Below are 24992 nucleotides of genomic sequence, written 5' to 3' on the forward strand. Positions count from 1 at the left end.
CCATGCCATTTTTAATGAGATTTAATATACTGAGCAACCATCGATTCCTATAGCAGGTTTAGCCCACCTCCCCAGCAGTGCAAGAGCTTTGGTAACAAATTAGCACAAACGGGAAAGTGTTGCAATGTTCCCAGCAGTTTGATCTGCACACTGTAACAATATATAATGTTACCTTCGTAATAAATGCATTACACTAACTACAATGTATTCTCCTGACTGAGTGAAACTGAAAGGCAGCCATTATGTGAACCCTGAGAAGCAGGAGCTCTGCTTTGGCAGCATAGGTAATTGGTTTTCAATAAAAAGGTAATCAAAGGAGCTATGTATACATGTTAAGTAGCGCTTGAATTGCCTAAGGGACATGTTTAGTGTGTGCTATGACGGCATTTCTATTGTACCCAACTGTTTAATGACCTTTGCTAAATGCTGAACAGGTTTAGAACACATTGAAATCAGACACTAACACTTTAAAAATGTCTTTAACCTTTACATAACTTTCACTGACTCTGAAACAGTCCTGCTTGCCTAAACCACTCCAGTCCTCAAAACACACTGCACCCCCAAACAGGTCAGGTTTTCAGGATAGCTCTGCTTCAGCACAGGTGGCTCAATCCTGAAAACCTGACCTGTTGGGGGGATTTTGAGGACTGGCGTTGAGTACCCGTGGCCTATACCACTCACTGCTTTGACACCTATTAGCAAAACGTTTAGGCCTGCTCACCGAGGTGTGCGATTACACGAGACCCCTTGCACTTCCACACCAGAAGATATTTTATGGCATAACACCGCTTGGCAAGTAGGGGCCTTAAACCCTTTGCTGACAGACCCGATCACAAAGCAATGCTCAAGTATGCCGAGAAACATTGCAAGAGACTTTCCCCTCACACTTGGATACTGAAGAATGCAAAGTTATGTATTCAGCAGAAGAGGGCAGGAAAAAGCAGAGGCCACATCACTATGCAAGAACAGCACCCGGCAGAGCGGGCATGTCAGACAGCCGCCCTTTAAGGACGACGAGAGCTACCTGTGCAACACGTATTTCAGGTTAAATAATGTATTCCTGCCCTGCAGCTGTTCCTGCTCCTGGAAAACGGTGTTCTCCACATGAGCTCATGAGAAGCACATGTTACAGGGTCACTGTATAAACAGAAAGGGTGCGCGTGTTACAGTCTCATTGTATATACAGACAGGGCGTGCATGTTATGGGGTCACTGTACAGTATACACAGACCGGGCGCAGGTAAGTAGAGGGGACAGTGATTAAGTGTGATGGTATTACAGGGAACAGAGTAATGACGGCACAGAACCCAGTAACTGGAATGCACACCACATATTCAGCTCCTGGGTACAGGAACCAGGCTGTAGAAAAGGCCCAGAGTGCGCACTGTACCTTGATCACAGGTATATCAAACTGTAATTCGCACGGCATGGTGACGAGATGCAGCCTTATTGCGGGCACATACCTACAGTAAAACGACTGAAATTACAGTATGTGATCTGGAATACCAATGAAACAATGTTGCCATCTAGTGGTCAGGGAACAGTTGACGTTTTACTAAATGGTAATTCCTTTCATTGCTTAAAGCTGCAGTTCAGTCTTTTTTTTTTTAAATGTATTTTTTTACTTCAATAGTTTTATGTGTGCAATCTCTAATTACCTAAAGAACTGTATAGCTGCAGGTCAATTCGTTCTCCATGTATTGATAGGTCGAAATTTGGTGACATAATTAGTGAAGGGATCTGTTTATATTCTGCTTGTCAGTCAGTGGAAGCTCATGACTATTCATGAGCACTCCTGCACTGACATGTGCTAGAGGGAGGGCAGGGCTGACAAAGGGGTGTGCCAGGGCTTGTGACAGGACATGAAGGGGCTGTGCCTTAGCAAATGGCTGTTATAATAGAATACAAGAAAATTGGTCTTTAAAAGTTGTTTTTTTAAAAACAGAAAATGCTAAAAGTATTTTTTCTTACTACAGAACTGATTTATTAAAAAAAACACACATGCAGGATATTGACTGAACTGCAGCTTTAAGGCCTAGGGCACGGTGCCTCGGGCAGCGCTGATCCGCGCTCCTGCTCTGCCTCCCCTGCTCAAACTGGAGCTTTTTTTGTGTCCTGGCAGGCGAGGCAGTGAGCGTGCTTTGGGGGGGAGGCGGGGCGAAGGCGGAACGGAGGTGTGGCAGGAGGCGGGACTAGTCCCTCACTCCCATTGGATGTGAGCGGTCACGTGACCGCTCCTCCGCTCCCCTGAGCGGCAAATTTTAAATTTGCCTGTCTCCTGAGAATTTCTCAGCCTCCGCCCGCATGCGGAAGCAGCTGCTAAAGCCGCGCTGATGACAGATGCAGGGGGTAAGTGCATGTGCTCAGCGCGGCTCAACACGGCCTGCTCTATGTCCCAGGCCTTACAGTAATATAAGTGAAGCCATGAAAAATCACGTACATTACATGTATGTAAATGAACCCCAAGATGGTCTCCACACCCCTGAAGTATTCCTAAACCGACCTTTTCATGAGATTGATCAGACCAGCAGGTACATGAATGTATCAGAGCTGGGGTAGGACTTGGTAACAGTCTCCAGGCCCGTGACCTGCCATTATAAGCAATCTAAAGCAGGGGTGGCAAACTCCAGTCCTCAAGGGTCATAAACAGGACAGGTTTTCAGGATATCCCTGCTTCAGATAAACAATTGTGGTCGCTCAGCCTAATACTTAGGTGATATGCCGCTTCAGCACAGGTGACTCAATCAGTGGCTTAGATGACGACTGGGCCACCCGTGCTGAAGCGGGGACATCCTTAAAGCCTTACCTGTTGGTGGCCCTTGAGGACTGGCAACCCATGCTCTAAAGCAACAGTTTGTGGGGGGGGGGGGGGGGGGAGATAACGAGAAAGAAAAATGAACGAGTATGAAAACATTGTACATTTCTGAACAGTCCAACAACCTTCGCGCCTCGTGTCGGACACCACTCCCAGCGCTGGTCTGAGGTGCTCCATTTCTAAGTTCCCGAGACCCGGCTTAAAGTAACCACTTTTGCTTTTTGTTGCCGCCAACATTTTGACAAAGTGGAGGGCATTTTTAAAAAAATAATTAAAATTGCAATTTGTAACTAAATGTATATTTTTGTGGATGGCCCCACATCAATTATAGCCTGAATGTAAGGTGCCATGTTCATGTTTTAAAGCTGCAGTTATAGCAATATCCTAAATGTGTGTTTTAAATTAATCAGGTCTGTACTATGAAAAAATAGATCTAGCATTTGTTTTAAAGAAAAAACAATTTTTAAAGACATTTTTAATGTATTCTAATATAACAAGCATTTTTTGTTTCTATAGCAACCATTTACAATGTCACATCCTCTTCTGAAACAGGCTCTGGCACACCCTTTTTGCCCTCTCTCCAGCAGTGCACCAAATTGTATCTAGTGCCTGGCTGGTCACATGATCTTCCACACAGAACTTTGCATCTTGGGTACTCTTCTGCAGCACGAACAGTGGTTTAAAGAACCACCGAGCCAAATCATTGCTGATCGATCGGCAATTTAGCTAATCACTTGTCAGGGTGCAGATTGTATTGAAGCACGTATTGAATGGAATTATATTCTTTTAATGACAGCTGGAACTGCAGCTTTAATCTCAAACTTCTCTGCGGTTTCAGAACTTTTCTTCTTTCTAGTATTCTTGTACAATACGAGTGTTGGGCCAATACCATGAAAAACCAAGCGACAGAAGATGCTATTTTGGATGAATATTAAAATCACAGAATATAAATCGGGCAGGTTTTCCAAGCTTCACTCCATACCAGGGAGACATTTTCTTACCATATAGTTTTTTTTTTGTAATCATTGATATAAATATACAGAGAATTATCTTTAGTCTGCAACTAAATAGAAACAAGAAAAAGACCATCACAAGATAAATACCCAGGTTTACTAAATGTTGCTAAAGCCATAGGCTAGCTCAGTGGTTGTCCACTTTTGTTTTGGTCAAGGAACTGATTAGATTGAGAAATTCTGTGGAACCCCAACCCTCTCTAATAGTGTGTCTGAGATCAGATGCATTGTAAGGAACCCCAACCCTCTCTAATAGCACGCCTGAGATCAGATGTATTGTAAGGAACCCCAACCCTCTCTAATAGCACGCCTGAGATCAGATGTATTGTAAGGAACCCCAACCCTCTCTAATAGCACGCCTGAGATCAGATGTATTGTAAGGAACCCCAACCCTCTCTAATAGCATGACATATCAGATACATTTGAAAATTGTACCAAATACAGAAGAAATGACAATGACCTGAGAATGACAGGGAAACCTTTAGCGATGTCCGCGGAACCGAAGTCGCACTCATTAGGAACCCTTTATAGTTTTGGCAGCTTAAATTAGGTCTTTAAAAACATTCACAACACTTGTTGTTGCCATTTCACGTATCCAGTTTGTACAAGTTAGCGAACAGATCTGGAAAGACCTCAAAACTTAGGGATTTGTTTTAAAACCAGGACAATTAGCACAAAAATGCACAAACAGTTTGATTTATTTTTTTAAATTTATTTACGAACATTATCTCTGAGGGACAACAGAATTGCTGGGCTTCTCTCTGTACATGCAATTGTAGAAAATAACATTTGTATTGTATTCTGCAGGAGGTTGTATACAGCTGAATGATTGAACTGCATCGGCAGAGCTCAGGCGGCAGAACCAGCGCTGCCAAATAATATTGTACACAAACTAACAAGTGGAAAATAAAAAAATTACATTGTTACATTACCAACAACGCAATCTGGCTGCTGTATCACTCCACACACTACGCAAGTCCGGGGGAGGGATCAACTCCAATCCTCAAGATCCCACAACAGGCAGGTTTCTGGGATATCCCTGCTTCAGCACAGGTGGTTCAATCAGTAGCTTAGCCTTTGACGGAGCCACCTGAGCTGAAGCAGGGATATCCTGAAAACCTGACCGGGGACGACAACACGACGACTTGAGGACTGGAGTTGAGAACCCCTGAACGTAAGTCAACTGTTACAAGCAGGGTGTGGACCAACCTGCCAGGCTGATATTTACACGTATGTACAATGTCTCATATGTGTCACAGGAGGGAAATGTACAATCTGCAGAGACATGAATCCATATACCACAGGTGTAAGAGAGAATAAATAGGTAACCTTTGCTATTTGCCGCTTTAAATTGTTGGTTGGGAAAGTCTCCAATGCGATTATAAGGTTAATTTCCATTCATTATAAAGAGGGAAAGGCAGTTAATTTTTTTTCTGCATGTGCCGTCTTTTGTGGTCATATTGTTATAATAAGAAAAAGAAAAATTATTCTGCATGTTACACTGCAGATAATCTACACAAAAATAAGACGTACTTAAAACGTTCTTAAAACATGGCAAGGCCTTTTAAAAGCAGTGGAGCCGGAAATCAGAGGCAAACGTTTAAAAAAACAAAAATCAGGAGGGGAACAAAATAAAACTGTGAGTTGGGTATCTGTGAGCCATTCTAAACATTTCTACAATTCGAGAGGCAGCCGTCCCCCATTCACTCCCTCACTCAGCACTGTGCTTCCCTGCAATGTACTGCTGGATCCTCAACGGGTTAATATGTCTTTCAAACACAGACCATCACACATCGGAGATAGATGCAAAAACTTTTCAGCCGTGACATACAATGGACCATGTTCACTCCACGCGCCATTCTCACAAAACAGGTACAAGTGCTCTCCTCTCCGGAAGCCGGGACGAAAAGCAGCCTTTAAAAACCAAGCAGGACTGGAAAGCAAGGAGTCCTGTTCCTAATACCAGCCAGATATTACACCCGTTCCCTAAGGCTGGAGTATAGGTAGCTGCAATATCAGAGACAAACTAAGGCAGGAATGCAGGGTTTAGATCCGCGTCGCTCCCTCACACATTAAACCTTCATTACGTGTTTGCATCCTTCAAACAGAATGTATGTTTTCTGAAACACCAAGGACCACACAAACACCAAGCTGGTTCATTTCCTTACACGTGGAGGATTGTGATCAGGTAAACACACATTTAGGGGTTCTTCTGCCCCCATCCCCTTATAACTTGACCTGCCAATCATGCAGTCCAGTAAGCAGCAAAGTGCTAATACTGTAGTTTAACCAAAAGGAATTTCAATTGGTTACATTGTGTCCTGAATTATACTCTATTCACGGCGGCTCCTGGTGAAACAGATCGCCAACCTGAAGGTTGCCCCTTTAGCATTTTCCCATCAACAAAAAGTTGATCCCCTAAAAACAGACGTACTGACCACCTCATCTCGCTGGCTGTGTAGGAGGGGGGGGGGAGGAGGGAGGGGCCTGAAAGCTCCATTGTATTGGGAGGAAGGCCTCTGCCAGCGAAGGAGTTAACTCTAGATGCTCCCCTGGAATGTAACCTGGAGACCTCCAGACTGTGTACAGAACACCATTGGAAAATAACGGGTACAAAATCATAATTACAAAATCCACAGTAGAACTGAAGCCACATCAGACCACTAATTATAAACAGAGAGGGTCGCTTGGCTGGAGACAGAGACCCTCACTACACTGGGCATTTTGGCTGGAGACCACCGAGACCCTCACTGCACTGGGCAGCTGTTTGTACAAGTCAGCCAGGTATGTTAGTGATTTAGCAAATGCTGTATATGTCTGTCACCTGCAGAGGCACAAACAGCGAAAAGGCAACCTGATTTAACTTCTGCAGCAGGCCATTCTGGCCTGTGCAGACAGACACACACACGCAGACACACGCAGACAGACACACGCAGACAGACACACGCAGACAGACACACGCAGACAGACACACGCAGACAGACACACGCAGACACACACACACGCAGACACACACGCAGACACACACACACGCAGACACACACACACGCAGACACACACACACGCAGACACACACACACGCAGACACACACACGCAGACACACACACGCAGACACACACACACGCAGACACACACAGACAGACACACACAGACAGAGACACACAGACAGAGACACACAGACAGACACACACAGACAGACACACACAGACAGACACACAGACAGACACACAGACAGACACACACAGACAGACACACACACACACACACAGACAGACACACAGACAGACACACACAGACAGACAGACAGACACACACAGACAGACAGACACACACAGACAGACAGACACACACAGACAGACACACACACAGACACGCTATTTAATATCTGTACCAGAATTTAACGTATGATAAAATAACATTGCTTTTACCAATTCAAACCTTAACATTTCTCGTGAAACATTCAACAAACATCAGCCGCTATTCATACAAATAAATCCTGCAGCTTCTGTCAAGGACAAAGTCCGATATAATATGCAACGGAGGAGTCCCCCCCCCCCCATCCCTGCAAACACACATGTGCAAGCACAGGCTGAGTTACACGGAGAGGTAAATGTTATTATAGAAATCTTTCTGTCCAAAGTGAAACTTCCCGGGATTTTAAAATTTGTTTTTCATCCAGCTCCTGCATCTAAAAGTAACAATATTAATATTTCTGACCTTCCAAGTGGGACTGAACCTTTACAGCATTCAATGACAGTACGGAATCGGAGACATCTGTATCAGGGGGGGGGGGGGGGGCAACTCCAGTCCTCAAAGGCCACCAACAGGTCAGGTTGCCAGGATATCCCTGCTTCAGCTCAGGTGGTGCAGCCTTTGACTGAGCCATTTGTGCTGAAGCAGGGATATCCTGAAAACCTGACCTGTTGGTGGCCCTTGAGGACTGGTGTTGCCCACCCCTGGTCTAGATGGTATGAAGAAGCCACAAAGATTACCAAAATGCTAAACCAACATTGCACCAGAAGCCTTCACAACCCTTTCATCTACACACCGGGACCCAAAGTTACAAAACAGTGCCAAGCCTAAGCAACAAAGCACAAAAGGGATCAGAAAATCGCCCCAAGGTCCCTGTTTATCGCCCTCTATCAAATCACAAAGATATCCGTACGACTTAACAGTCCAGTCTGTAGGTACGTTTTGCAAATAGTGTAGGTGACCAGTAGTAGACGCCCCCCACGTAGTGGAGCAGCGATATACTAATAAAAGCCTAATGGACAAAATTAAAGTTTTATTAATTGAATAACGACAAAAAAAGTTTTAAAATACAACCCATAAAAGGTAGGTGGGTAATCACTTGTCTTATTGTTTGATTGGTTCACGACCACAATGGTAGTTAAACCATGATTAACCCATGATCGGGTGGATCCTATAACGGCGTAATATACATTGGATCCTAATGGAATCTAAACACGTGAGATACATGGACATGCGTGATTGTCAACTACTGTAGCTGTACAGAGTTGATCCTAGTATAAGATAGATGCTATACTACTAAGCACCTAGGATATGAGTGAGCTATACACCGTTGGGTACTAACTACTTCTGCACTGTACCGAGTGTATCCATTCCAAATATCTGTTTACACAACATAAGATTGAGCTTGACAACATTTGGATACATATCAGAATTACTATAAATACTTGTGTTGCTGTGTGCTTGAGCCATACATGTATTGTGTTGCACTATCATAACTATATATGTTGTGTATTGTTATATGTGTACATAATTTGTCCAGCACACAGGACAAAGCAAATGGTCCAACACTATACCGTCTATAGGCACACGTGTTTAGATACCATTAGGATCCAATGTATATTACGCCGGTATAGGATCCAGCCGATCATGGGTTAATCATGGTTTAACTACCATTGTGGTTGTGAACCAATCAAACAATAAGACAGGTGATTACCCACCTACTTTTTATGGGTTGTATTTTAAAACTTTTTTTGTCGTTATTCAATTAATAAAATGTTATTAATTTTGGCCATTAGGCTTTTATTAGTATATCACTGCTCCACTACGTGGGGGCGTCTACTACTGGTCACCTACACTATTTGCAAACCATACCTACAGACTGGACTAATAAGTCGTACGGATATCTTTGTGATTTGATAAGAGTGCAGTAAACAGGGACCTTGGGGCGATTTTCATATCCCTTTTGTGCTTTCTGCTACTATATATATATGTCTCCTGTATGCACCAGTCTTTATCATTGGTTCTAAATTAGGCGAGCGGTGAGATGAAATTGTTGTATTAACAAAGCCATAGCAAATCTGACGTCTCACTCAACTAAATGTGGCAAGGTGGGCTAAGACTGTTAAGTCATGTTGGGCCTAGATGTTTACAGATGTGAGCACAAAGTATAAACTCCAATAATACTGACTACACCTCTTGAGAACCTTGGGAAACGCTGAGGAGAGGTACAGCGATTAGAAATTAGTCTTTGTTTGTTCTTCTTTCCCGCTACCCCAAGATTCTGGGAATTACAGGAGAAAGAGATCGCTCCAATTATGGAATTGGTGGAGGCAAAAGAGAGTGAAATATAGGATCATAAAAAGTATCTGGAGTTTAAGGTTTTCCATGGGGAATTATAACCAAGATAGGTGAACTAAGACTCCCTCTCCTTCCAGATGGCGATGGGTTTTATTGAGCCCCAATAAAAATAAACAACCACCATATTTTGGCAAATGTCCTTCGCCACATAATCTGAAGTTGCAAAAACTGAAGATCGTGCAACAAAGTCACCTTGTTCCTTTGGGACAGATTCATCACAGATTATATAGGTGACATTAAATCTGGTGTGCGCTGATATATATCTATAACTCAAAATGGTCCCAACTTTCCAAGGGCCTGTTTTAATAAACGCTACAATCCTTGCTAAACCAGCTGCTCACTCGGATTGACATGAAATAAACAGCTACAGGTACCAAGACTATATACAGTGTGTGTGTGTGGTGTGTGGTGTGTGGTGTGTGTATGTGTGTATGTGTGTGTGTGTGTAATTTGAGAACCGTTCCTGAAGGTGGACTTGCCTATATTAACCGGTCACTGCCAGAGGGTCTTGCAAGGCCGTGTTACCGAATGCATTGCAGAGCCTGCTCGCACTGACTATTAATGCCCCTCCTGGAGACCATGACAAATACTGAACATAACAGCACACTTTTGGCCCTTCTTACACCCAATACCTAGAGAACCCCTCACTGCAGGCAAAGTGCTGCCTATGGTAATCTATATATTACAAAGTTCTTTTTAATTTATTTATTTCTTTACACAAAACTGAAAGTGATGTTACAGTACATAAGTTATTTACAACTGTGCAGTAATGTGTTTGCAAAATAATTTATCTAGAAGGCAGCAAAAGTACATTGGGTAATGTGTATAAAAAAAAAACTGTACAGCATTTACCAGATAGTTTGATTTCTTACATTTAGGAGTATTGGCTTCTGTAGTGTTTCAAGTTATGTTCTCCGAAAGAGAAACAAAATGCCCAAGATTAAAAGGGGGAAAGAGAAAAATAAACAGGTAACATAAAAACTGGGTGTGTTATTCTCCTTTTAAAATACAATTCAGAGTTCTCACGCTCCGCCCTCTCTGTCCAGCGCCAAAACAAAGCCCTGGGGGAGAATTCGGACCCAGCAACTACCCCACGCAGGATCTGCGGGATGTTTGGAGAGAAGATTAATGTGAAAGAAGAGGCGACCGCTGCTTTTCAGATGAGCCGTGAGGCCTAGCGATTTCCAAGGCTGACCCCTGAGGTAGCCAGCGGCTGAAGGCGGGTTTTCTCGTGTCTTATTTTCAAGTTGACGATGAAAAATAAAAATAAAAAGCCAAATGGGATTAGTTCTTTAGCAGTTCAAAGACGGTTGGATCTGCAGATGAAAATCATCATCATCATGGAAAAGGAGGAAGGGGAAATACTCTCCCCCACCCAAAAAAATATAACAGAAAAAGGAAGTTCTGCGTGTCTTCCACATCCACGTGTTTTGTTTGGAGCGTCACCGCCTGTTTAGCAGATGCGTGCACTTCTACACACGTGGACTCTGTCCTTGATCCCTTGTTCTCCCTCTGTCACTCTACCTGTGCGTGCTCCCCAGCGGTGGCAGGAGGCTGTGCCTGCTCTCAGCACCCGGGGGTGGTGGGTTAAGGTGTGAAGTGCAATTTCTCTTACGGTTTCCATTCTTGTAATCAAGATGCTTCCTCCCCTTATAAGCAGCGGATTCATCAGCAAGCGATAAGATGCGTGTGACGTCTGAGCCCTCCTCAGCCAAAGGGGCCGGCCCTTGCCAGTTCCGGGTCAAGAAAAACAAAAATACAGACTCCCGTGTCCGCCTCGTCATGCTGGCAAGAGCACAAAGTCATCGTTAACGTCCACCATTGGCACGTAGAAAGAGGGAACCTCGTTAACACAGAGTGATTTGTGGCTGGCTGGGTCCAGCTCCTGCACCTTTAACTGCCACTCCATCCGCTGCACTGCGTTCAAGGCTGCGGCTTCATGCTGCTGGCGCATCAGTACGCATGTCTGTGAGAGAGACCACAAGCAGCGTTACACAAAGCGCACATCGCAGCCACTGATTCATGCTGCTGCTAAGTCACTCCAATGTGGTCAAAACCACCAAAATAAAACCTGAGACAAAGGTGCAATGCCACATAATCCGCCACGATGACCACTGCTCAAAATGATTTCATGAAAAAAGAAAAATAACTTATTTAAAACCTTAATGGAATCAATTGACAATGGATACAATATAAACGCAAGGCTAAGCTTATAGTGCCGGCGACGTTAGCTGGAAAATCAAATAGAGATGACTTCCAGCAATAGCGACCAATCCGCCGCTCCACTGCGTCGCGCTTACTATAAGCGCACACATTTCCTGGTTCCAATTAATTCGATTTGATGCTTTGGTGTCACCTTAATTCCAGATAACAAATGAGGTTCACATATAGTAGATAGACTAGCTGAGAGACCCGGCGTTGCCCGGGATGTAATGTTCCCGCTCCTCTCTCTCTCCTCTCTCCTCCCCCCTCTCTCTGTTTGTCCCCCATTCACATCAATCCAGTCCCCCCCCTCCCTCCTTTACAGCTCTGTTTGTCCCCCTTTACAGCTTCATGCAGTGTGAGTGCGTCAGTCATTGTGTGTGCGTCAGTCAGTCAGTGTGTGTGTGTGCGCGCGCACGTCAGTGAGTCTGACGCAGAAACACATACACACACACAGACTGACTGACGCACACACACACACACACACAGTCAGTGTGTGCGTGCGTGCCTCAGTGAGTGTGTGCGTGAGCGTCAGTGAGTGTGTGCGTGCGTGCGGCAGTCAGTCACTGTGTGTGTGCGTGCCAGTGTGTGTGCGCCAGTCAGTGTGTGTGTGTGTGTGTGTGTGTGTGTGTGTGCGTCAGTCAGTCAGTGTGTGCGCATGTGTGCGCGTGTGTCAGTGTGCGCGCGTCAGTCAGTGTGTGTGTGTGTGTGTGTCAGTGTGTGCGCGTCAGTCAGTGTGTGAGTGTGTGTGGGGGGGGGTTATCTCCTTGTGCCACCCGGTGCTCCCGGCCGCGGGCGGGGGGGGGGGGGGGTGTTTAGGTTACCTCCTTGCGCCACCCGGTGCTCCCGGCCGCGGGGGGGGGGGGGGGGTGTTTAGGTTACCTCCTTGCGCCACCCGGTGCTCCCGGCCGCGGGGGGGGGAGGGGGTTGTGTGGGGGGGAGGGAGGTTACCTCCTTGCGCCACCCGGTGCTCCCGGCTGCGGGGGGGTTGTGTGTGGTGGTGGGGGGAGGTTACCTCCTTGCGCCCCTGGTGCTCCCGGCTCGGCCGCGGGGGGGGGAGGGGGGTTGTGTGTGGTGGGGGGGGAGGTTACCTCCTTGCGCCCCCGGTGCTCCGGCTCGGCCGCGGGGGGGGGGGGGGGGGGGGGGGGGTTGTGTGTGGTGGGGGGGTTACCTCCTTGCGCCCCCGGTGCTCCCGGCTCGGTCGCCGGGGGGGGGGGGGGGGGGTTAACTGCTTGCTGGCGCTCCCGGCGGTAATACGGGGCCCCGATGAGAAGAGCTGAGTGGCAGGCGGCGGCGTGTGAGAGGCGGCGGGAGTTTTGCTGGCGGCGTGTGAGTGGTGAGGTGGAGGAGGCTTGGCGCCGGGGAGACTGAGGTTTGCGGTAAGGGGGTGAGGGGGGGGTTTGCGTTGAGGGGGGGTTGCGGTGAGGGGGGCACACACACACGACGGGAGTGAGAGGTGGTGGAGAGTGGGACTGGCGCACATCCGTGTGTTTGTGTGTGTGTGTCTCCTTTGGCCCGTCACTCCGCCTCAGGCGAATGAGAGGTGTGCAGGGGCGGGAGGGCCAAGGGAGCCATCTCATTGGCCTGGCCCAAGGTCCAATGTGATTGCCGCTAGGGACACAGGGAGGGACACAGGGAGACACATACAGACACATACAGACATAGACACATATGACGGTTTCAGAAATATATAGTAAGATTATAGTGATTAGAAGTGAGAGAAAAGCACCAAGTTCAAAGTCACAATGCACTCTGGTGACATTTTAGATAATTGCTTTAATCTTTCTTATATACAATTAAAATAATATTATACACTTCTAGTAGAGAAAAAAAGAGTTTATAAGACAGTATTTGTATTTTATTAAAAGTAGGGGGTGTAAGTTACTTCAAAGTTAAAGTCCTGGGTTTTACATTAAACCCAGAGGCTACTTTGTGCAGCAGACTATAAAGCAAAGTGTTGCCAGAACGCCTAAATATGATAAATTAACCTCTTTACGGACCGAACATTAGATATGCTCCTGAATGGTAACCAGATCAGACCTGTCCACTCTCGCACACTTTCACCAGTCAGTGGAAGAAAAGCAGCAGATGCACCAATACAGCCAACCAAAGCCATAAAATGCTGCTCTCCAACGCAAGAGGGCAGATGTGACATGGCAGGGGCTCCGCGTGCCACCTCCGCAGCTGGCAACCGAGGCAGGAGGCTCAGCTGATGCTGGAGAAGGCCAAGTATATTTAGTAAACTGTAATAAAAAGGTCTCGTTGCCCACTAAAGAAACGCAGCTTTATCCGCCTCCGATACCCGGCTCATACTTAAGCCCATTTGTGGGCGAGTGCCAGGTGTGCATTTCTATTCCCTGCTCTGCACAAACACATGCCCAAAGAACAGAGGTATTGGGGTGCTGGAGGGCAGTGCTTGCCTTGCAAAGACGGACACACTAACGCGTTATGTACATTAATGGTGGCACCCCCAACAGGCCAGGTTTTCAGGATGTCCCAGCTTCCTCACCAGGTGGCTCAATCAGTGGCTCCGTCTTTGACGGAGTCACCTGTGATACCCTTAAAACTTGACCTGTTTTGGGGGTTGACGACTGGAATTGAGCACCCCTAGTTTATAGGGTTTATGCTTTAAAACTAGGGAGGGCAGACGTTAGAAGTCGCTAAATGGAACCCACGCTTCCATCAGATCACGTCTCACCTTCATCCTGTCATATTTGTCATCAACATCTTGCAGCCACGACAGAAACTGGCGCGCGTTGAATCGATCTCTCACCGATTTGTTTTCGTCTCCCTGTGGAACAGAGTGGGTGAGACAGGAATGGATTCCTACCTGGACCAAACGTAACTCCTGCTTTCCTTTAATTGCACAGGCAAACAGGGTAATATCTTACAACTCTGTGCAACTCCAGCTGAGGAATTAGTCAGCTGCCTTCAGCCGCATGGTTAAAGCATGGGCAATATAACAGATTAAATGGATACAAATGAATACACAAGATCAAAGATGGGTGTATTTTAATGAGCACATTGTGCAGATTAAAAAAGTGAAATATCTAAATTGTTAAATAAGGGAAAATTAAGTGATCTGAGACCATTGCCTGACTTCAAGCTCCGTTGCTTACTTTGTTGCTTTTATAGTCACTGTTCTAACAATAGGCAGAGATCCACACAGAAAATCCAAGCCACATTCCCAGAATCCCTACACGCTGGCTGCATAGGGCTGAGCCCAGATCCAAGGGATGTAAATAAGATGGAGGAATCAATAAAACGGACTTGCTGATCTAATTCACACGCAGGCTCCAGCCCGGGGAGTTTGTGCATTGCAGCAGCAGCCACAATCCTACACCAGAGGCCCTCACAGGCAGCAGCATTGCAGGGATCCCGAGGTGTTCTTATGTAACCCATCAGCCTGCATATCGACTCCAGCCATAAAAATAAGTTGGCAGGCGGCCGGCCTAACAGTCCTTCAGTGTGACCCTGAAGATGAGCACAAACCCCCACCCAGGGCCGTGTGATGTGAGCCTCTTCAGGGTCACACTGAAGGAGTTAGGCAGGCCGGGCTGCCAATTTATTTTTATAAGTGTGTACGCAATATGGTTGTACTTTTACAAGAGCAGTGATACATTCCTTCACCCCCCTTGAAATCTGATTTATACAGTCACTAAGTGTTGACAGCTGCCCGACTGAGCCGATTGCTTTAACTTCCCGATCTTCAGCAAGTAGCAATGTCAGGAGAGACAAAATCCCCATCCCCTGTAACCTGCTACGGAGACAAACCGCAACATTGGAGGCTAAATGAGAGAACAATGCGGCATTACCTTATAAACAATTCAATAGTCACTTTCTGACTGGCTTTTGGCAAACTGGTGCTAAAGCTGGACCTGGGCTGTTCTGGGACTTGTGTAAGAGCACGGTTAGAAGGTACATGTCATTCTACCCTAAATATCAGGGTAACCTCAGGACTGGTCTAGATTAAATGCTGTGGTTCAGTTTTAACAGTAGAACAATGCATTTCTTTTAGACCAGAGGTCTCAAACTCAGTCCCTCAGGGACCACGAAGAGGCCAGCTTTTATGGATATCCCTGCTTCAGCACAGATGGCTCAGTCGAAGACTGATTGAGCCACCTGTGCTGAAGCAGGGATATCCATAAAAGCTGGCCTGTTGGTGGCCCTTGAGGACTGAGTTTGAGACCCCCGTTTTACACGGATTCATTAGTGGACAAATAAAGGGCTGTTACAGGTGTGCGCTGACCTGATTTTCCAGAGGCATGTTATACACCTCCGAGTCCAGCAGCATTGTGCAGGCGCTGAAAGGCACGGCCTGGTTGGCAATTGTCCTGGCTGCCCGGCAGTGAACACGCAGGTTCTCCTGCTCGCAGGACACAATGAGTTTCTCCTGTGGGACAGAGCATAAGAGGACATTGAGAAACTGGCCACAGTGCACAAATGACACCCAACGTGCCAATGGAATACTTGGCTGTCAATTGGTTTTGCAAGACTATATGTTGCAGGCACCCCCAAGAGCTAAGGGGGACTCGCTCAAATACTGGGATATATCTCCGCAAAGGGAAATCTTTTACTAGTTATTTCTCAGACAATTTAAGAATTTCTCTCATTATTCAAGTTTGTTGTGCAGTCTAAACGTAACGTAGAGTCCAACGCCTCACAGAACGTCTCATACAGCTGTGTGCGCAGAACTCAAACGACCACAGTCGTCATTGCTAGGATACTGCAACATATATTTCAAGACCATTCTACAGATCACATTGAAAAACCAATTACTTATTACATTGATACGTTAAATACATATATTAAATCAAGGGTGGCCAACTCAGTCCTCAAGGGCCACCAACAAGTCAGGTTTTCAGGATATCCCTGCTTCAGCACAGGTGGCTCAATCAGTTGCTAAGTCTTCCACTGAATCCCCTGTGCTGAAGCAGGGATATCCTGAAAACCTGATCTGTTGGTGGCCCTTCAGGACTGAAGTTGGCACCCCCTGCATTAAATACGCTGACGTAATTACAAATGTACTGGTAATTAACCCCTCCCCCCCCAAATGAAACAAACATTTATCCCAAGCCGCTCCACCCTTACCCGCTCAATGCTGTGCTGCAGGCGCAACTTCCCTCTCACTGCTTCCTGTTGACGGAACAACTCCTTGAGGGGTTCGGACAATGAGGGAGGAGGAGCAATCTACAGGCAAAACACAACCAGCTATTAATACACTACACAGCAACCAGTTGTTGGCCTCTCCAGCAGTGAAGGGGTTAAATATAAGCATGCTTTGAAAGATTGTAGAATCCCAGAAACATTCAGACGTATCGTACAGGACAGAACGGATTGTAATAACCATAGTGCAGAAAACAGCAACACTCATCTAGAATTAAAGGATGTCAGTAAATATAATCGGTGAACGGAATTCTTTCCCCCCCACCTCAAGCTCATTTCCGTACGGCCTAAATTATACACCTCTGCTCTGTTGGTACAGCCGGGAAACGAAAACTATAGAACGCAGAGGCAGGATGTATTCCTTCTTGGATAGGAGGTCAGTGTCCACTTCAGAGACACTGCCAAAATAATCAGACAATGGAGGTTCTCACAATCGTTATAGGGTGGTGCCAGGAAAATAAACTTCCCCCACCCAACTGTAAAGAGCAGTACTGTAATTGGTTTAACTATGGACTCAATGTATGCGTTTTGATATTTTCCATGTGCTGTTCATGTCTAGTCCTTGGACTTTATGTTCAGGTATGGGATGACTTACTGAAGGGTAGCCAAGGACCATGTCCTCCAAACGTGGAGATCAGGAATGGACATCTATAGTGGAGACTGGGTGTAGAGGACACAAGAAGAAAAGCTAATGAAAGGTGTACAATATCTGAATAACCCCCACTTGGTATTGCTGATTCTTGCCATATTAGGCCACTCACTGATGAAAAGGCATCACAAAAGGAATAACACCTTGAATGAGATTAGCATGGATTAGAAAATAGTAGCAAGCAGTGCCCACAGGAAGAGAAAGAGAGAATATGTTCAGGAAATGAGAGAACAGCTACAACTCACCACTGGAATGTGAAGCTTGCTGAGCGGTTTGCCATCCAGCAGGTAGGAACCAGTGTATGTCACATACTCAGCGTAACACTGAGGGGCCTGCGGAGTGATGTAGCACAATATTTTCCGCTTCTCCTCAATCTTTTTTCTAATCTGCAGGTATTCAAAGTATGGATTTGATCTGTCGCTGTGATAGGGCTCAATGTCATCCAACTTTATGGCATCGACTATGGCAGCCAATGTCTGCTGGATCATCTCCCGTGTCTGCTGGTTGGTACTATTTATCTGCTGCTGCAGCTGGTTGGGTTTCTGCAGCTTTCTCTTGCGTGGGTGTTGAGTTTGAGAGTCGTCCTCTTCAGCGACTCGACCCTTAGCACGGGTGGATGGCGTGGTTACTGCAGGGATTTCCTTCTCCGCAGGGGACGCATTTTGTTTATTTTGATTGGCGAGCATCTGAGCTCTGTTACGGGTCATACGTTGCGGAATCTCTTCAACTTTGGGTGGTTTTGGGACATCAACTGCAGGTTTTGGAGTTTGCTCTGAGGTTTCTATTTGGGGATTGATGTGTGGGACCTCTGTTTGGACAGCTGAGTCATGATTAATATTTTCTGTTAATGTACTTTCTGGTGTTACCTTAACATCCTCCGCTTCAGGTTTCACCAAATCGCCTTGCCCACAGCTATCCATAGAATGCCTGGGAGAAGACCGGTTTATCTGGATTTGATCCGTCTCCTTGTGTTCAGGTGATGCAGGCTGTGCTAACGAAGGTGAAAAGTCAACAGACCCAAAGTCCGTCTTCGAATCATTTATTGATACATTATTTGCTTCTACTGCTGCTTCCCCTGTCTGGTCGTCTCCTTTCTGCTCTGGAATTTGAGATTGTAGCACCACAGCTTCTGCACAAACAGGTTCTTCAGGAGTCAGTGGCTCCTGGATATCTATTTCAATGGGACTCGCTCCAGTGGTGCCACCATTAGGGATATCAGAAACAACTTCCGCACTTCCTGCCATTGTGCTCAACCGCTCATTAATTTCCGCCTCTGTGTCCTCTTTGACTGGAAGTGGAAGGTCTGGAAGGGAGAACGGCCCAAGATCTAAATCATCTACAGCTGTAGAAAATGGATCAGACCATGGTTCTGGTTCTTCTTGATTGGGTGGGTGAATATCACTGGGTTCCAGGTAGTTATTTTTAACAGAACCCAAAGACTCAGTGAGAGCTTCAGTCTGTAAACAAGGTGGCTCTGAAGGCAGCTCCTGTGCTTCCTCCGGAAGAGGTTTACAATGATTGAAGAATTCAGCCAGTGCGGTAGGAGACCTGTATGGAGCTTGCTTATCCGGTTGTGATAGATTATCTTCTTCTGCTTCCTCTACATCTTTTAATTCCTCAGGAGCTGGTTCAGACATGGGATATGAAATGGGAGAAACCGGGTAGGGTAAATCTGAAGAAATAAAGGGAACTGAAGTGACAAGAGCTTTGTCAGGAGAGCAAAAATGTTTTGGCGATTCAGTGAATCTTTGGGGAGACTTTAAGAAATCAGGTCCAATTGACCAGTTGACTGGGTGTTCTGACAGATTGCCAATCAGACTAGGAGGTATTACGGATTCAGAGTTTCTTGCAGGAGGGCTGGCCCAGCCTAAATTCTGCTCTGAAATACTGGAACCAAAAGTATTTTCTTCAACAGGTTGTAGAAAACCAGATTCTGCAGGGGGTGCCATGAAAGTAGGTTCTGGAAGTAGGAAATTAGATCCTGAATGTGAAGCCAGAAAACCAGGCTCGCGGGGAAGAAAACCAGGTTCAGACTGTGCCATAAAACTTGGCTCTGGTGGCAAAAAGGCAGACTCCGATGGCAGAAAGTCCGGTTCCTGGGGCAGAAAGTCTGGCTGTTGAGGCATAAAATCAGGTTCTTGGGGTAAATAGGTGGATTCTTGGGGCAAGAAATCAGGTTCTGGCGGCAGAAAGCTACTCTCATTTGGCAGAAAGTTATTCTCAGAAGGTGAAAAGCTAGGTTCTTGTGGCATAAAACTAGGCTCAGGTGGTGAAAAGATGGGCTCTTGGGGAATAATGGATTCTGTAGCTTGAAGAGCTTCTGCAGAATCACAAGGCAAGCAAAGATCAGGAGGGATTGCACTTTCTGCAGAAGGCTCCAGCAAGTCATCTCTTTCTGATGGTGAGGACTTTGCTTGTACACCAGAGTAGACACGTTCAGGAGAAGGAGCAACATTTTCAACAGTCCCCAATGCACAATCAACATCTTCAACTCTAGGAGATGTAGCTCCGTATTCTGGAGAATAGTAGCCTGGAGACAAACATGGGAATTTCTCAGCAGGGATCAGAGGTAGTTGAACCTTATCATCCATCAGCAGTTGAACTGGAGAGTTGAAGCTAGAACAAGTCGGAACACTCTGCTGTCTAAAGAACTTAATTTCTGCAACAGTGAACTCATCCTCGGGTGCTCTTCTTATATCAACAGAGACAGAACGACTACGGTTGGTGGACGAAGATGACCTACTTGGAGTTTGGCTTGGATTTTCAGGAATCCCACCAGAACTATTTGAATATCTGTCAAAAAAAGACGGGGAACATGCATTCATGGACATAGCAGACACGGGTAAAGAATGCTGTGAATCTGCACAGTCGAACATCAAATCAGGGTAGTCCTCTGTACTGCATGAAGGAGTTCTGGGTGTCTGCATGACTTCCTCATAACTTGGACAAGAGATCACAGATGTGGGAGTGGGAACTCCTGTTGGCCTGTTTTGGTCTGGCCTTGGAGAAGCAGTGAGAACATCCATTATCTGGGGACCATTGAGACAGTCTTTCGAGTCATTCCCTACCACAGGTTGGGCTTTATTTTCTGATGCAGTGATGTTTAAAGAGCCAAACTCCTTGGGCCTTTTCTGTAGAGATTCTGTCACTAGTGGTTTTCTGGAAGTCAAATCTAAACTTCTCTTGCGTAAATCTTCAGAGGATTTCATTTTATCTTTTAATTTGGGATCTCCGGACCGGTGCCTCATCTTTTCTATTTGCTTCATTCTTTCTTTGTGCCGTTTGTGCCTTTCCTCAATTTCTAGATCTTTTTGGCTCAGCATCCTTTCAAAGCTGGTCATCATCAGGTCCCCGTCACCCAGAAGTTTCTCCCGTGGCCTACTGTCTTTCTTGCTGGTTTCCTTAGCCAGGCTTATTCTTTCGTTTCCGTTAATGATTTTTATAGAGTCAGTCTTCTCCTTCTCCAAAGTCTCTTTAACTTTCTCTTTGACTTTGATCTCACCAAATTTCACCCCCTCCTCTTTCAATTTCTCTTTTACAATAACAGCCTGTGGAAGCTCCTTCTCCCTGACGACTGGTTTTTGCTCTTCTCTGTGATGCTTAAAGACGACATCAACATGTTTGTCTCTGTGTTTTTCATCCTTGCTTTTCTCACGATGTTTATCTTTCTTTTTCTTTTCTTTCACAGTGGAGGAGTTGGCATTAAAGACCTTTTCCCGGTCTGATTTCTTTGAAGGTTCTCGCTCGGACTCATGCTTATCCTTCTCCGAAGAAAACACAAAGTCCATGCTTCTGTCCAACTCCTCCTCTGTCTCGGTCTTAACAGTGAATGATACAAATGTATCATCTGGTATAGACGTTTCCTTATCATATTGCACAGACTCCTTTCTGGTGTAGGAATCTTTAAAGTCGTCCAGTCTTTCAGACTTTTTCTCAGGTTTGTCCTTTCTTCCCCTGTCCTTTTCATGACTTTTCTTTGACGATGATGAAGAGTGCCTGTTTCTCTCTTTCTCTTTGAGCTTCTCTGCCAAACATGGCATGGGCAGTGAATCTTTAAACTTTTCCTCTGATACATCGGTGTTTGAGAGGACAGTGGCTTCAAACAGACTTCCGAGACTTGGATCTTGCCCTCTGTCTGTAAAGCTGTCCGAGGAGATCTCGCTGATTTTATCACTAGAATCATCCTTATACTCATTGAGAGCCTCCTCTTCCAATTTTTCCAGCAGGCTTTTCTCTGCTTCCCCTTTTGAAAATTTCCTATCTTTGAGATGGTCCTTATCAGGTTTATCTTTGTGTTTGCTTTTTGCTTTCTCATCACCGAGGTGTTTTTTGTCAGATTTTTCGGGCTGGGATCTCTGCTTACTTTTCTTGTCTTGATTGGAATCCAGAGAGATCCTTTCCTTCCGGTACTTTTCCAGAGAATCTTTATCCTTCTTTTCTTTGTGTTTTTCTAAGGAGCTCTTGTCTTTTTTCTCCTTTCCTGCTTCCGTTTGCCCTTTCTCCTTCTTCCTCTCTTTCGGTTTGTCCCCCGAGTGCTGCTTCTCATTAGCATATTTCCGGTGTTTCTCAGACTGGGACGGCTCTCTCTCATGTACTGTGGTTTCTTTCTCGTGATAACTGTCGATTCTGTGTAATGGACTCGCGAACGTCTCAGCAATTTTGAAGCCAGTCATGAATCGGTCTGCCTCATCTTCACTTTCGTCTGTGAATATATCGGCAATGTCATACCAGCTTTTTTCCCGAGCTTTCTTTTCTTCTCTCTTATCTGGGAAATCCCTTTCCACGGGGGCATTTTTCTCTTTCTTTTCAATTTTCTGGTCAAAAGACATTTTCCTTTCTTTATGCAAATCCTTGTACTTCTCTTTTGAATCTTTTTTCTCTCTTGATCCTTTATCGGGTTCTTTATCTTTCTGGCTTTTATCAGTTGAAGTCTTTTCAGCTTTCTCCCTCTCAGAGTCTTTGGATTTTTCCCGGTGTTTTTCCACCTTGGTTTTTTCCTTCTTGTCTTTCTCAGACACATCTCTCTTTTCTTTGCCTGAATGATGCCTTTCCCGTGTCTCGGAGTTCTTGGTAATTAACTCTGGCTCAGGTTTGTCTTTGAAGAAAGCCTCACTGCCATACTCCTTTAGCTCGTCCTTGAATTGCTCCTCTAGCTTTATTTTACTGTCTCTGCGCTCTTTGTGTCCCAAGGAATCTTTCCTTACAGACTCGCCATCTTTCTCCTTCCGGGGTTTAATGCTTTCTGCAGAATCTTTCCGCTTCTTTTCTCTCTCTGCCACATAAGTCGAAGTAACTTTGGATTTGTCAGCCTGGTCTTTCTTTTTGTCGGAGGTCTTTTCGGAAAAGTGTCTCTCCTTCCTTTTTATAACCATTTCCTTATCGGTGTGTTTCTCACTATAATCTCTCTTCTCTTTGCTTTTGGAATCTTTCTTCTTGTCCTTGCTTTCGTCTTTCACCGATTCTACCATCAGCTTGGTGATGGAGTCATTTCTGGTCTCTTCGTAGTCTGGTTCCAGGGAATCCCAACTATCGTCTGCTTTGAAGTCTAACGAGGAATCGGAGAACAGGTCGGAGAACCACCTCTCCTCCTGATCATCTGACATACTGTACTTTGTCTCCTCTGGGTCTAAAATTTGACTTTTGTTGTTAAACTCGTCAAAAGAAGGTTCATCTTTGTGAGTTTTTTCCTTTTTGGCTTTTTCTTTCTCCTCTTTGACACTTTTCTCTTTTTCATTTTTGGAACTTTTTTCCTCTTTCGGGTCAGGTTTCTTTTCCCATTTGGATGATTTGTCTTTAGTTTTTTTCTTTTTTTCCTCTTTATGCATTTTGGGTTTCTCTTCTTTGGGGGATTTTTCTTTGACCGCTTTTTCTCTTTCCGTTTTACTGGATCGGTCGCTTTTGGTAGTATCTTTGCCATCTTTTGTCTTCTTTACAGACTTTTCCTCTTTGAAACCCTTTCCCCCATCATCTCTGAATGACCAGTCTTTCTCATCAGATTTACCCTTGGACAGCTTGTCCTCTTTCCTGAGGTGTTCATGCTCGTGTTTTAACACTTTCAATTTATTTTCAGGAGCGTCCGTCTCTACAATGAATGCCTTTTCACTTTTTTGCTTCGAGTCCTCATAATCCAGGGAAAAGCTCTTTAGGATCCTAATGTCCTGGCCAGCTTGACTTTGTCCCCTCTCTTTGCTTTTATGTTTATGTTTTGTTTTATGCTTTTTCACCACTTTACCCTCTTTGTCCAGTTTTGGAATCGACCCTTCCACGTGCGGATGGAATGAATTCTTCTCGTATATGCTGTTGTGCATATTGCTTTTCTTTTTGTGCTCCGGTTTCTTTTTAACCTGTTTTACTGACTCCAGGCTTGAATCCTCAGACGTATAATCTGATTCGCTTGTCAACCGCGTCCTTGTCGAGTCCGATAATGAACTAACGTCCGACCAGGTTGGGGAAGATATTGTTTTCCAATTGTCCGTTCTCCAGTGTTTGGAGTGCTGGTCCGGGATATTAGCATTGTGCTTCTGTGATGCTAAACTCCCTTGAGAAGAAGCGGAAGAAGCGGACAGAGAGCTAAATAAGGACGTTTCCTTTAGCACCAGGGCAGAGCCCTTTACACAGTTGGAACTTTCCAAGGAAAGCCTGTCATTTTCCCCATCGCTCTCCAAGTTCTCGCTTTCCGACTCGGAGGTACAGAAAATGTCATTCTTTTTCCCAAACCGTACTTCCTTATTTTTTGCGTTTTTCTTCCGCTTCTTTTTCACTTTGTTTTTCTCTTTGTGTTTCGATACCGGCGGCTCCCTGGTTTTATTGCTCGGCAAGACTGTGTGCACCGTTAGGCAGAGCTTTTCACTAGCTCCAACAGGGACGCTATTGTCCTCCTCGTCCGAAGTGTCAGACAGGATGCGGCGGGCAGCTTTCTTTGGTGCAGACGTGTTTTTAGAATAGGTTTTAACTTCCATTTTAGATACAGAATTACCACTGTTCGCCTTCGCCTCCTTTCGGAAGTCCTTTTTTAGCAAGTGTTTGTCGTCGACTGGTGGGACGCGGTCTTCTTCGTCATCTTCATCAAATTCGTACTCGTCTTTCACTGGGGTGGTGGCTTTTGGAGCCTCCTGATGCTTGCCCTTGTGTTTGGAGCCCTTTTCAAATTCAGAGTCTGTGTTATTGCCATCAACAGAGCTGGAAGGGGCAAAAGAAGGAGCGTCCTCCTCCTCCTCCTCCTCAGAGCTTTCTGTAGAGAGAGAAAGAGAGAGAGAAAGTATGAATGTAAAAAGCCCGAAGCAAAATAGAACATTAATGCAACTTTAAGGTGACCTTGAAGACTGACGAACGAGTATCATATACATTACTTGGCTGCCATCTGACAAACGCAAGTGGGTATCATGTGTCTAGAGTCCCCTGGATCACTAGTGAATTGATTTTTCTGGAAGACCAGAATCCTATATAAAAACTCTTATAAAACACATTCACCAATAGCTTGGGGTCAGGCAACAGCCTTTGACAATTGAGATGATTAGCGGCTGGCCATGCGGTAGAG

The 24992-nt window shown here is 45.4% G+C and overlaps 1 protein-coding gene across 4 annotated transcripts in view; it reads right to left on the reverse strand.

Moving 5' to 3' along the window:
- Positions 1 to 10128: 10128 nt before the first annotated feature.
- ANKRD11 (ankyrin repeat domain containing 11) overlaps positions 10129 to 24992 on the reverse strand; it is a 155036-nt gene continuing 140172 nt past the window's right edge. For all 4 annotated transcript variants that reach the window (XM_075576806.1, XM_075576807.1, XM_075576804.1 and 1 more), the window contains 5 exons: positions 17701 to 24686; positions 16732 to 16830; positions 15890 to 16033; positions 14339 to 14431; positions 10129 to 11404 (listed from right to left, as the gene is read on the reverse strand). In XM_075576806.1, coding sequence (XP_075432921.1) covers positions 11219 to 11404; positions 14339 to 14431; positions 15890 to 16033; positions 16732 to 16830; positions 17701 to 24686 — 7508 coding nt within the window. In that variant the 3' untranslated portion in view covers positions 10129 to 11218. The remainder of the gene's footprint in view (positions 11405 to 14338; positions 14432 to 15889; positions 16034 to 16731; positions 16831 to 17700; positions 24687 to 24992) is intronic.

Source organism: Ascaphus truei, chromosome 19 (genome assembly GCF_040206685.1).
Source record: "Ascaphus truei isolate aAscTru1 chromosome 19, aAscTru1.hap1, whole genome shotgun sequence".
Lineage (NCBI taxonomy): Eukaryota > Metazoa > Chordata > Amphibia > Anura > Ascaphidae > Ascaphus > Ascaphus truei.